This window comes from Cydia strobilella, chromosome Z, assembly GCF_947568885.1.
Source record: "Cydia strobilella chromosome Z, ilCydStro3.1, whole genome shotgun sequence".
Taxonomy (NCBI): Eukaryota; Metazoa; Arthropoda; class Insecta; order Lepidoptera; family Tortricidae; genus Cydia; species Cydia strobilella.
Genome location: NC_086068.1, coordinates 46,892,536 through 46,906,095, shown reverse-complemented (window position 1 = coordinate 46,906,095; position 13,560 = coordinate 46,892,536). Strand labels below are relative to the sequence as shown.

The 13,560-nt window shown below is 37.1% G+C and overlaps 1 protein-coding gene across 2 annotated transcripts in view; it reads right to left on the bottom strand.

Annotated features, from left to right (window-relative positions):
* LOC134754055 (ATP-binding cassette subfamily C member 4-like) overlaps positions 1 to 13,560 on the bottom strand; it is a 54,869-nt gene that overhangs the window by 19,776 nt on the left and 21,533 nt on the right. Inside the window, exons 1-6 of one of the 2 annotated variants that reach the window (XM_063690115.1) lie at positions 10,616 to 10,687; positions 9,326 to 9,536; positions 7,635 to 7,857; positions 4,618 to 4,774; positions 2,186 to 2,388; positions 380 to 640 (exon numbers count right to left, since the gene is read on the bottom strand). In XM_063690115.1, coding sequence (XP_063546185.1) covers positions 380 to 640; positions 2,186 to 2,388; positions 4,618 to 4,774; positions 7,635 to 7,857; positions 9,326 to 9,391 — 910 coding nt within the window. In that variant the 5' untranslated portion in view covers positions 9,392 to 9,536; positions 10,616 to 10,687. Of the gene's footprint in view, positions 1 to 379; positions 641 to 2,185; positions 2,389 to 4,617; positions 4,775 to 7,634; positions 7,858 to 9,325; positions 9,537 to 10,615; positions 10,688 to 13,560 lie in introns of those variants that run through there. The other variant, XM_063690114.1, reaches the window with a different exon arrangement.

The window sequence follows — 13,560 nt, the reverse complement described above, 5'->3', positions numbered from 1 at the left end:
ACAACCGAATTGAGAACCTCCTCCTTTGAAATCTTGAAGTCGGTTAAAAAACTTATTCTGTGATGTCGGCGTAAAAATCATTTGAAAAATTTCATACTATATCCAACATTGTATTTCAATGTTGAAACACATTGAAATAGACAAATGAATAAAGGTCATATTCGTCATATAAAGAAAGTGGGAGTTTGACCGCTGGGTACTGCTTTGACGTAGTAATCATCAGTTTCGGCTGCATTGCAACACAATGTTTTGAGGATGCGTTATGTAGGCATGGGTACTTGGGTAGCTAAAGTTACACTTATTTAATTAAACTGATACCCATGGTAGTCTCACTCGTATTAATATTATGAATAACACACTAACACATTTTTTTGCTTACCGTTGCCTCTGGCCTCATCTGGCTTTTTTGTTTCTTTGGCAGCGTTCGACTCGTCAGAGGGCATATCTTCTTGAAGCATATCTAACGCAGATTTAGTCGGAGTGGTTGGTGTTTCCTTTGGCTCATCCAGTACTTTGATTTTAGGTTTTGTTGAAGTTTGTATATCACTCAAAGTAGGGACTGGTTTGCCCGTGTCTTCATAAAGCATAAAGTTTTGAAGTCTTTTAATAGACACAGTTGCTTCTGCTACTTGAGCGATGCCTACAACATAAAAAATAAGCATTAATCAAAATTTTGACCGAATATTGAGTGGGTCTTTAACATAAACTACGGTCAATTAACTTTAAATAAAATAAAATAAAATAAAAATAAAATTCATTTATTTCAAGCTGCAAGGCTCATAATCAGTTTTTACACGTCATAAAAATAATAAAACAAATATAAAATTAAAATTGAAATCGAAAAATTGGTACCTATTAATAAAACAATAAAATAAATTTAAAGCATACACTAAGTCCCTATCCTATCCCAGTCTTAATTACATGCCTGTCACAGCAGTGCATGATGTAAGGACAGTCCACTCTGTCCGCGATCATCGCTAGGACTGTGTTGGGGCTGGCTCGCACCCGCTGGACCAAGGACGCGGCGCGCAGTCGCATAGTGGTATGAAAACACGCCGTGTGCGCTGCCGCGAACATTCCCGAGGCGCTGCAGTAGCGAGGCAGCCCCATCACTGCCCGGAACGCGTTGTTGTATTGGACGCGAAGTGCATTGTATGCTTTCTGTGTGTAGTTAGCCCACAGGCTGCACGTGTACAGCGACGTGCAGTAGGCTTTGAACAGCGTCAACTTCACGTCGCTGGAACACCGAGCAAACCTGCGCGCCAACATGTTAGCCCTTACACACAATGCCCTTCGCTCCCGTTCCATGTCAACGTTATCTTTCAGGTCAGCAGTAACGATATGCCCTAAATATTTAAAACTCTTTACTCTTTCTAGTGGTGTTCCATACAGAGTTACATCAGGTACATGCAATGGTCGATTACTGCCGGCCTCAAAGACCATATATTGGCTTTTAGCCACATTATATTTCAAGCCATGGCTCACAGCGTACTCCTCACAAATTCTCAACAACCTTCTGAGACCACAAACCGACGCGCTCAGCAGCACCATGTCGTCCGCGTAGCTAAGGTTATTCACACACACGCCATCCACATGACAACCGACATGCTGACTGCTGAGCTCGCCGATCAGCGCGTCCATGTATAGATTGAACAGTGCGGGAGAAGTCAACCCCCCCTGCCTCACCCCGCACCCCAACCCATACTCCACCGATGTTGCTCCTGCCCACCTGACCCTATTGACCTGGTGTCCGTACCAATATTTAAATATATTAATTAATTCCCTGGGCATGTTTATGTTCTCCATTTTTTCCCATAGTACTTTGTAGGACACGAGGTCAAAGGCTTTGGAGAGGTCCAGAAAGCAGGCATACACCGGGGTCAGACGATCGGTATAGTATCTGACTGTATGCTTAAGACACAGTATTGCACTATCTGTGGAAAGTCGAGGACGAAAACCAAACTGATTATCGTGCAGTTTCAAATATTTCTCTAACTGTGTATTAAGCATACAATCAACTTTAGGTTATTCGTATTTGCTTTTCGTAAATTTTTAAATGCCCGAATTGTAATAAAGATATGTAACTTTTGCCCGAATTGTAATAAAGATATGTAACTTTTAGACACCATAAAAAAAACATGGTAACGTAAATAGTTTGCTCTCGTGTAGATGTTTTTTTGGCTACCTTGCGGAAAGAATACGGTCATGGTCTGCCGCAGGATGTTGTAGAAGCTGCTGACGACGAACACCTGCTTGGCGGAGATGACGTTGTTCTCCAGCACGAAGGCCAGAATCGAGCAGAACAGGCAGATGCGGGTGGTGAACATCGTGAACGAGGTCAGCACGCCGCGGATGTAGGATGTGGCGCGGATCTGTTTTATCTCCTGCCTGCGGCAAACAACAAATATTAAAAAAACAAACTGTTTGCCCTGTACACTTAACATCTGTTTAATGAGAAGCGCATTTTAGCAAATTATATCAATACAAAAAATTATGACAATGTGGAAATTATGTCCTATTCCGTACAGAAATAATAAAAGATCAGAATTATCAGCTCGCAATCTGATGCAAGTGATAGTATCTCTCCCTAAGTTTCTAGAAGTCGTTGGTGAAAGACGCGCACAGACCAGAAAACCTAGATTTGATCTTAGTTTCAGTGTGTAAAACAAGATCAAACAACAAGAAAGAAGATTTTATACTAGGATCTTGTACTAATACACTATTTTATACACTGACACCAACATCCAATCTAGTTTTAATTTCTAAGAAGGAAAAGTTGTCTTGAGGATTTGTTTTATCTCCTCTCCTAGCCCGCTTCCAGCAGCATTCATTAACGAACAACCATATAAAGCACCTTCACAAACATTAAGATAATAGTGCAGCTAAGCTATGTTTACGACAAAACTAAATTGAAGTCGGATCTTTTAAATTAGAAAAGAAATCTTTTTTTAATGCCGTATTATATTAAAAAGAGCAAGTTTTACTAGATAACTTATGTCCAATATAAGCATGCACCTCTGCAGGTAGGTGTTAATTTATTTAATATTATTGTGTTAAAATGACAGAACCATAATCGATAAAAGTTTCGTTATGTATTACAAATTACATTCTTAGATTACGAGATTTTGTTATGCATTCTTAGAGTCGTACAGATAGTGAATACTTTTAAGAAAAGATTTAAAAAACATTTTTGAGATATATGAACATTAAATGTAAATTATCACGAGCTTTCCCATTGTGCGATTAGAGCATAGTCAACAACAAAAGCGTTTGGGTAGGTCCGGCACATAATTAGAACAAAGAAATATACCTATACCTGTCTGTGAGCTTATAATTCTACCGATAAAATAGCGATTGTATTTATCTGCATAAATTATGTCGTAAATAAAATAAAAAGAATTGTGCATCAATATCAAGTCGGGCTCGCACACCGATTCTGTCATATCTATTGTGCTAGCGAAATTATATACATACTTGACTTGTGATCAAATGCGGGATTCCACCAGTGTGCGGCACTATGCGGCACAAGCATAACTGTTCAGTACAAAAATGCTTGTGCCGCACACTGGTGGAATCCCGCCTTAAAACACTTAAGAGCCCGATATCGATTTTAGACGCAAAAATGTAAAATTGATAGATTTAATCGGTGAAATTGTACACCTTTTGTTACGTAATAATAAAAATAACAAGTACTGGTTTCTATTAGCTCGTCTTCTCATCTTGCCGTTTAATATTTTTTGAATACAGACTCACTATATTAGTATTGTTTTTTTTAACGTAAAAGTTTGGACTGCTAAAAATGATAATTGTGTATTACACATATCCTGTACTCCGCCTTTTATGGACTAAATGACTTTATGACTTTGAAGTAGTGTAAATGAAGGTTAGACGAAATCAATTTTCTCCAGAAATTACTTCAAAACAAGTGACAGTTTCTCTGAAAATATCGACTTAATTTCAACGTAATTTTGATACTTAAACAATCTATAACATTTGCTGAAACTGTAAGAATACATCTTTTGTATAATTTACCACCATAATTTTTTGATGAATTTTTAAAAACTGCCCGTTCTCGTCATATATTACGGATGACGCACGCTCACGACCTCATTATTAAAAGGCAAGATGAGAAGACGTGCTAGTAGAAACCAGTACTTGTTATTTACAATTGTTATTTAGATATTAATATTACGTAACAAAACAATTTCAACGACTAAATCTATCAATTTTACATTTTTGCTCTAAAATCGTTACCGGGCTCTTAATTATAGTGCGTCAGTGTGTGATATGCCGCTGGACAGTTAAGAAAAATTGGTTTAGAGCAACGCACGGATTGTGGAGGTGGCGGGTTCAAGTCCTGCCGGAACCGTAACTTTTTACATTTTTTCCTTTAATATAAAATTTGGAGAATCGCTTGCGGTATCAAAATTACGAAATCTGAACTAAGGAAATTTTCGGAAACTTCTATGGAGATTTAACTTTCCATTACCAAAATACCTATACTTATATAATTTTCATTAAACTTATCAAAAAAATTAAAAAAACATTTCTATTTTTTGGATACTTTCTCCAACTTGCACATTTGTCTTGTGTGCTGGTGTGCTGTAATGGACGTACTTCCTAGCCTTAGCGACGAGATCCGCGAACGGCTTCTCCCAGGTGTACATCTTGATGACCTGGATGCCGGAGAGGATCTCGTTCATGAGCCGCACGCGCTCGTCCGTGCGCAGCGCCGTTTTAAGCCGCAGCACCGACGTCCTCTTGCCCAGCCACGCTACAACAAACGCGACTTGTTAATCATCACATTTTAATTATTTGACACTTCCATACCAGACATATTCATTGAACGCCACGCCGGTTATAACGCGCCGTCGTAAACGTACATTTTTTTTAATCGTACCTATCAATCGATCAGGTGCATTAAAGCAATACAAAAGTCAGAAATGATAGTCAAAGTCCGACAGTCGTACTTCACTCGCGAAACGGTCCTAACAAAACGATACGTGAACGTGCCGTCAAGGTCACTAAGAGCCCATCTTGAATGTATGAAAAATAAGTAAAATTGCGATTTTGTCGGTGAAATATTGCGTTATGATGTCGCATTCCGACAAACACTATTTGGCTTCTCCTTTTTGAGTGCTTTTGCTTAACTCAACACATCACTTAAAACTCTGTTCATAAAAATTGCAGATGGCAGTAGCACTGAATTTTGATGCGAATAAGTACGTTTAAGATTTTAGCTTGTTTAAGATATCATGAAAAGCCAAAAAGTGGTAATATACAGTAGCGGCAAGAAATCTATCATACTGTTATTCATTGCAGGCATTAATTCGAAAATTCGTGAAATTAGACTTAATATCATGTAAACAATTATTGTATCATCATCACCATCGTATATATGAATACTTTCGTCCCACGGGCACGTGGGCAGGCACGTTAGCCCAATGCGGATTGGGGACTTCACACACAGAATTGATGTATGTTATAAATATTGAATTTCTTATGTGAAAAAACTCAAAAGATAATCTTACCAACAATAAAATCTAGACGAATAGATTTTCCGCCCTCGTAAGCCTCTGGTTTGAAAATTACATCGCACCATTACTTTACAATTTAATACCCACCCACCGGGCTACCGCGAAAAATCGAGCATATTATTATTTTTTAAATGTACCCTAGTTTGATCAAATAGTCGGTTTCATACGCCCCTATGTTGTAAATTTCATCGCAATCCCTAGAGCTGTTTCTGAGAAATTATTAAAAAAATTATGCAAATGTATCTAAAAAATATGATAGATTATTTGCCGCTACTTTAACACTTGGTGATATTTTCTTACACATTTTATTCGTTTACAAGTTTTGTACATATTGTATAATAACGAGAACTCTCATGGAACATCTTAGCGTATGTTAGAAGAAATTGAGCTCTGTTTTTTTACATCTCAGATACTAATTATACAGTTAAATTGGGCAAATCGAACTTTAGCATATTAGTAAGTATTTATTTTGAATATTAAAAAAAATGTCACACCATTCACCTAGGTATATAAACATGTTCTATTTAGTTTGAAGTTTCAAATGTGTTAAATGATGCCTCGGTTTGAAAAACATTTATGAGAAATATTGGGTATACTTTTTAAATTTTCACTTTTTTAAGTCATCGTCATATTCGTTAAAAAATATCGCGTATACATACATGTTTAATTTGCATTCATGTTTGAAGCATAACTGCATGCGCAATCGTAGTTTTTATAATTATAGTGTACGGTTTAGTTATAGCCGTTACCTACAACCAGCATCAGAAGTAGCAAAGTGGGTCAAGTGATAAAATTGATCTGCACATGCTTCTATTCTCTTGGAAATAAAGTAGTGTTCATATCTACTTCTGCTGCTGACAATTGTATGCTTTCGTTGTCGCTGGCTATAATTCAGCGCTTTCTCGGGCTTGGGTAGATTGCACCGCGCATAATCAACGAACAGGAGGCCTAGCTAAGACGACAATCGTCTGCAGGCAGAGAAACGAAACGCCATTGTCTCTCTATCACTCTTCCATATTAAGTAGTGCGATAGAGACAGATAGCGTTTACTTTCGTTTCTCTGCGAACGATTTTCATCTTGGCTAGGCCCCCTGATCAACGTTAAATATGGCGACAGCTGCCAATCATCATCTAGAACTGTCAAACTTTTTTAACGCACTTCGCAGACGGACGGAGGATTTAGTACAACCGGTCTTTATTCTGCTAATATTAAGAGGCCGTAGTCGATTTTGGAGCAAAAATGTAAAATTGATAGATTTAGTCGTCGAAATTATACACGTTTTGTTACGTAATATCTAAATAACAAGTATTGGTTTCTATTAGCACGTCTTCTCATCTTGCCTTTTAATAATGAGGTCGCAAGCGTGCGTCACCGGTAATATATGAAGAGAAGGGGCAGTTTTAAAAAATTCATCAAAAAATTATGGTGGTAAATTATACAAATTGATGTATAAGAATAGTTTCAGCAAATGTTAAAGGTTAAAGGGGCCCACTGACTATCAGTCCGCCGGACGATATCGGCCTGTCAGTTAGAACAAAAATTTGACAGTTCCGAACAACTAACAGGCCGATATCGTCCGGCGGACTGATAGTCAGTGGGCCCCTTTAGTCGATTGTCAGAGAAGTTGTCACTTGTTTTGAAGTAATTTATGGAGAAAATCGAATTCGTTTAACTTTCATTTTATATGACTTAGATATAACAAAAATGTAATCTGATAAAGGTCAAGTACAGAATATGTGTTATACAAATTTACCATTTTAGCAGTCCAAACTTTACGAAATTTACAAATAAGAGCGAAAAAATCGGTGCTTTACGCGCGTTTACCTAAACGTCCATCAGAAAAAAATCATTACTAATTTTTAGACTGTATTCAAAAAAAATATCTGATAAAAGGCAAGATAAGAAGACGTGCTAATATAAACCAGTACTTGTTATTTCAATTTGGTAACAGAAGATGTACAATTTCATCGACTAAATCTATCAATTTTACATTTTTGCGACTAAAATCGACACCAGCCTTTTAACTCGACAATTAAGACAAGGTGTATGTATTATTTCACAGTTCAAATAAAAGTACCTACAAATAAATGTCTTACCTTGTAGAGGTATGAACGCCAACATGAACCCGACGCCGACGACCGCCGCCCAGCTGATCTCCTGCCACATAAGGTAGGTTATAATGACCGTGGCCAGCGGCCCTATCCACAGATAGTGCAAGAATATCACGGCCACGTCGAAGCGGTTCACGTCGTTCGAGAGCAGATTCACCACTTGGCCGACCGTCGTTTCGCCGAGAGCCGTCTTGGACAGTCTGAGCGACTGAAACAACATACAGCCAGTTGTAATGTATTGTAATAAACTTGTAATATTTAAAAAAGCAAACACTTCCAATGTTGTTGTAAGTGCAGCAAAACCGATTAGATTTCAAGTTTTATTATTTCGTGTCAGGGAGCCAGGAGAACTTTTGATAAATAAAGTACCAATACGAGTAGCATACATTTTAAATTCTACCGGATATTATAGAAAAAGCTGTAGTCAGGTTAGTTTTTTAAACTTGAGATTTTTATTTCTTGTTGTTTTTTTTTTACGTGCCGATGATAGCTAAATTTTAAATTATTAATTGACGTGAAAACAAAGGCGTGTAAGCAAAAGGAAGGAACGGATAAATTCGCACGCTTTGGTAAGCTTCGGTGTCACAGTTGGAGCGAGCGATTGGACCGGTGTTCCAAAGGTTACAAGTTCGAATCTTGCCCGAACCGGTGATTTTTTTCAATTTTTCCGTTAATTAAAAAATTTGTAGTACCACTTGTACTACCAATTTCGAACTGGAAGCTTTGATTGTCACGTTGGGATACTTCTGTGTCATTTTCACCTTCGTAATTATTGTCGGTGATTATGCGAATAGAAGACTGGACTGGTCATGACAAACTATCGCATTAGTTTTTTACATTTGGTAACAAACAAAACTCACTCACTCGCGCTCACTAAGAAAGTGCATAAAATCCGAATGGCACAGAGAGCCATAAAGCGCGCCATGCTCGGCATCGGAATGTCGAGATCCGACGCCGCACCAAAGTGCAAGACGTCGGATACGTCATTACCAAACTTAAATGGAGCTGGGCGGGACATGTTGCCAGACAGAGTGATGGCAGGTGGGCCAGAATGTTAACGGAATGGTGGCCGCTTTCAGACGATAGGAGTGACTGGCGTCTGTTGGCTCGTTGGGTGGACGACATTCGGAAGACTGCGGGTCACTTCCGGATGAGATTGGCTCAGGACCGGGATAAGTGGCGTACTCGAACAGAGGCCTATGCTCAGGCGTGGGCGATAAAAGGCTGATATGATGATATGATATGATATTTATTTATTTCATAATATTACATGGTATTATAAATTATTATGTCAATATAGATATCAGAATTAATATTATGATCGTCAAGAGTACATTATAAAATATGAGATTTTCTAACAAACAATACTAATAAGTTCAAGGTTTCAGGAATTCGTCCATACAATATACAGTGTTTTCTAGCAGTGATGATGATGAACAAACAAAACATGTTAAAATTATATATATGTAGTTCATCCTTTGACCATGAAACAGGTGATTCGAGCGTTTGCAATGAATATCTCAGTATTGGATAGACTATACCTGACGTCACAACCATATTAATGTAAGGAATGAACTTATCGCGCGTGTATTCGCAATTTTAGCTGAATATTATACAAGTGCTTTGCAACTGTGATTTAACATAAAAGAATGTTGACCTCAAATGCATCGCCTTACCTTTCGATATATGAGAGAGCAACAGGCAACCCGGAACTTCATGCCCATATGCAATATGGCCATCATGTAGGAGTGAACGACGAGCACGTTGAGCGCCGAGCACAGCACCACGGCCCCGGCGTACCAGTAGGCCTCGTTGAGCGACACGGGCTGGTCCGTCCTCACCGAGTAGAAGTCCACCAGCTTGCCGAGGAACACTGGCTGCGCGAGCCTGCCATGCAAAAGCGACGGCATCAAGAAAACATGCCGCACGTTTAATAATGGCTAACACATTTTACATTTGAGTTTTTAAACTCAAAGTTTCAAAGACTTTTTTGCTAATATCTGAAGTGAAAATTTAGATGGTTCAGAAATTGTAAATACATTACAGTACATTTTCAGTTGTTTACAGAACCTGTAAGGTTAAGGGTAACTAATCACAGAAATATCTAAGGACGCGCGTTACAAAGATGTATTGACTGTACAAAAAATTAGTTGAGGCAACTGTGTAACCCTGTTGCTATTTCAGGCCAATCTTATAGTAATTGGTAAGTTGCATCAATGCAAAACGCTACCCAGCACCCGCTGCACGGTTACAGTTCGATACAGTTGGAAGCTTTCAAGAAAAAAATATATTTAATAGGTCACGGACGAGAACTTGATATTAAGAAAATAACGAGAAATCGCCGCAGCGTCGAAAAATGTGCAAAAGGTTAGAGAAAATCAGAAGAAAAGGCATAAACATCTGAATCATGTTTATAAATAGTAAAACTATATACTATGTACAGTCGCCATCAGACATATCGGAGCGCCCGAGGTGCTCAAAAATATCTGAAATCGCACTCTAGCGCCTTGACAATAGAGGCGTGTTCAGATATTTGTGAACGCCCTGGCCGCTCCAATATATTTATCTGATGGCGACTGTATAGTGAGGAGCAATTTCAACAATGAAACGGTAATAAACATTCATCAAATAAATCTATAATGTAGGTATACCGCATGCATTTTCGTGCATAGTTATTAGTTTCTAATGCAAAATGATCAATATCATACATAAAATGAAATACTAAAACCTAATAATTAGGCACGTTCATAAACAATATACATCAAATATTTTATCTGTAATCGAGTAACTTTACCGCTTCAGCAAACAAAATGGGTAAAACTGTAAATATGATTTGATGGTATATTTATACAAGAACTAACTTCAAATACTTTTTCAAAATGTAACTATGCAAATAAGCCTTATACTCTAGATACTAAACGTAGTTGAAATCTATGTCTAATATGTATATTGATCTACCGAAGTACCTAATGTGTGCTCACTTCTCGGAACGGTCTGACATAGTACGAGGACGCGCATGCTCATAGAAGCTGAGAAGTCGTTTCAGCATCAACGGCTGCTGCACCCTACCATCAAATTAAAGGCATTTTAGGCATTGTATGATCGTGGATGGATATTATGGTCATGTTTGGTAGTGAATCGATTGTTGATAAATTAATGAGAGCATTTAGTTCTAGGAACTAAAAATTGTTAGTCGTAACGTATATAATAATTCCCACCTGACCAATTATATGAAGTATTATAAATACGCAATGTGTAAAATTAAAGAAGGAAATTACAATTAATTGCTTCAGGCAAGACTAGAACTTGCTACTCTGGGATTCCAGTCTACCATCACCTTAATAGTAGTGATGTACCGACTATTGATTTGGCCGACTAGCCGACTAATCCGCGCTCGAATGGCCGATTAGTCGGCCAGTCAGCCATATCATTATTTTCGTCAAAGTTCAGGATTGACACTTGACAAACAATAATTTTGATCCTTCAGTTGCGCTATTCATCATATCAGCTTTGATTAAAGGTGTTCTCTGCAGGTTCAAAAGCCCTGGGATCCTAATTCAATTTCAACTATATTTTTTTAATGTGCGATCCTGACTAGAATGAGGTCACCTTGTTGGGGGCATTTCGAAGGCTATGTTTCGCTTACCTACGTAGATAGCCGAAAATCAAGAACCTATCTCCAGCAGCAACATATTTTTTTTACAAGAGACCCACATGGTAAATCTCGCGTATCTCCATGGCTCCGCCATTAAAAATAATTTAAACACTGAATTTAAAAAAATAACTATCGACCTTGCCCACAAAATTACACGAAAATCGGTTGAGAGTAATTCGATCTGTAGAGGAAAACTCCAGGTCAATAATATGAACAAAAGTTTTCTTTTGCCCCCTAAATAGGTATTTGAGTAAATTAGACTTAAAGCATATGATAAATAATAAATATTGATATTGTATCCTGTTTTTCTGCCACTTATAAAATGATGACTGATCGGCCTTATTTGCCGACTAGTCGCCGACTAATCGCAGACTACAAATGTGGCCGGATAGTCGGCTTTCCCGAGTAGTCGGCGACTAGTCGGTACATCTCTACTTCATAGTTATACATATTGAACTTAGTAGGCGCCTTCAAATCTGGTGATTTAATTATCTTAGCGGTATTCAAATAAATATTTTACATGCATGATTATTAAGAAAACTAATGTACCTACGCGTATTTTTTACTATGGTGACGCAGTGTTCGATGTTGATAGATGATACTGCATTATAAAATAAATAAAAATATTTCCTTGGACGAAAAGATTCCCTTTTCCGAACATCAACATACGTCGCCGAACATGACGCGTATTCAATCAAGTCTGTAGTTGTGTATTACACCTAAAGGTCGCTGCTTCTTGACTGATAAGTCACCTGAGTATGTCATAATAATAGATCACCCCTAACCGGTGAACCAGTGACCGACTACGCAAGTAGGTTTAAATGCTTGTTTTATTAGCATATTAGATCACCTTATCAAACACTGTAATGTAGACATTGATTGATCTGTTTTTAATACTCGTGTTTTTTTATCCAATGTTTTTATTTGATTCCACCAACATGAGCCTCTAATGTTATTAGAGTTCTATATCTGCAAAGAAAATCGCATTTATTTTGATGTAAATATTTCACAAATATAAAATAATATAATACGCTGACTTTCCCGGACACGAAACGATGGTGTTTTGGACATTTGAAAGGCAGGCGTAAAATCCCTTTCGATAGGACCCGTCAGCGTCACCCGCCAAGGCAGAAGGGCAATTCAGAGTTAATGGAATCTAAAGACTGTACAGGACAAACTCCGGGCATGCATGATCTGGTATATCTTTTTACCGGATGCACATATTTAAGCGGTTCTTTCATTTTAATAATTTGTAATTATAGTACTATCTGCTGAAAATACAACCATATTACAATAAATGGGCTTCTGTGAATTTTCGCTGAATATATTCCATTATACCCTTAATTTATTGTACAGCGTTTTTTGATAATCTTCACTCGCTTCCTGCTACAATGCCACAATTTTATTTTCACATCACCTTTTCGGAAACTGGATTTTTCTTGCCTGCTAGGAGGGATCAAAATGGCACTTTTCTGTTCAATGACATTTTGTTGCCAGTATGAAATATTGACACAAAGACATATGAAATTAGTATGCATATAATCGATTACAATTTCTTTATAATCGATTACGTGCATAAAAATTTTCTAACAAATAATATTTTGTTGTAATTGTAAACAATAAATGTAATTAGCGTATTTTAAATTAATTAATAGCATATATAAATTAAGTAAATTATTTAATTAGCGTAATGTTTACAAAGAAACGTAAAAAAACATTAGTTTAATAATTTAATTTTTATTTTGACATTTTAGGTTTCCTTAAACGCAGCCATACTTGTCTATGCAATTTAAAAATTTTATATTTAAAAAGTTTTTACAAATATTTCACAAAGCATAATTATGCGGTTCTGTATTGTGTATAAATTTGTAAATACTTAGTTTAAATCAATAACTTTATAATAATAAATATAAGTGATATCGGTCTTCATAGTGTTCTTCCGAATATTTGGTTCAAAGGGGTAAGAGCTAATTTGTTACCAGAAAAATCTACAAAAATAATGTACTTGATTTTCATTGTATCATTTTAGGTGTTTGCTGCTGTCTTTGAAAAGATATTAGGTACATAAATATGAGCTGTAGGTACTTTTAATTAGTCAGTACAGTCACGTCTGAAAATATCGATAAGGACAAACTGCCAGAAGTATGTACCTATATTAAGGTCGTGTATACAAATTTTTGGCACTTTGTCCGTATCGATCTTGGCTTAAAATAATAATGTTTTTAAATGGAACACCGGAAATGATAAAAATACTTT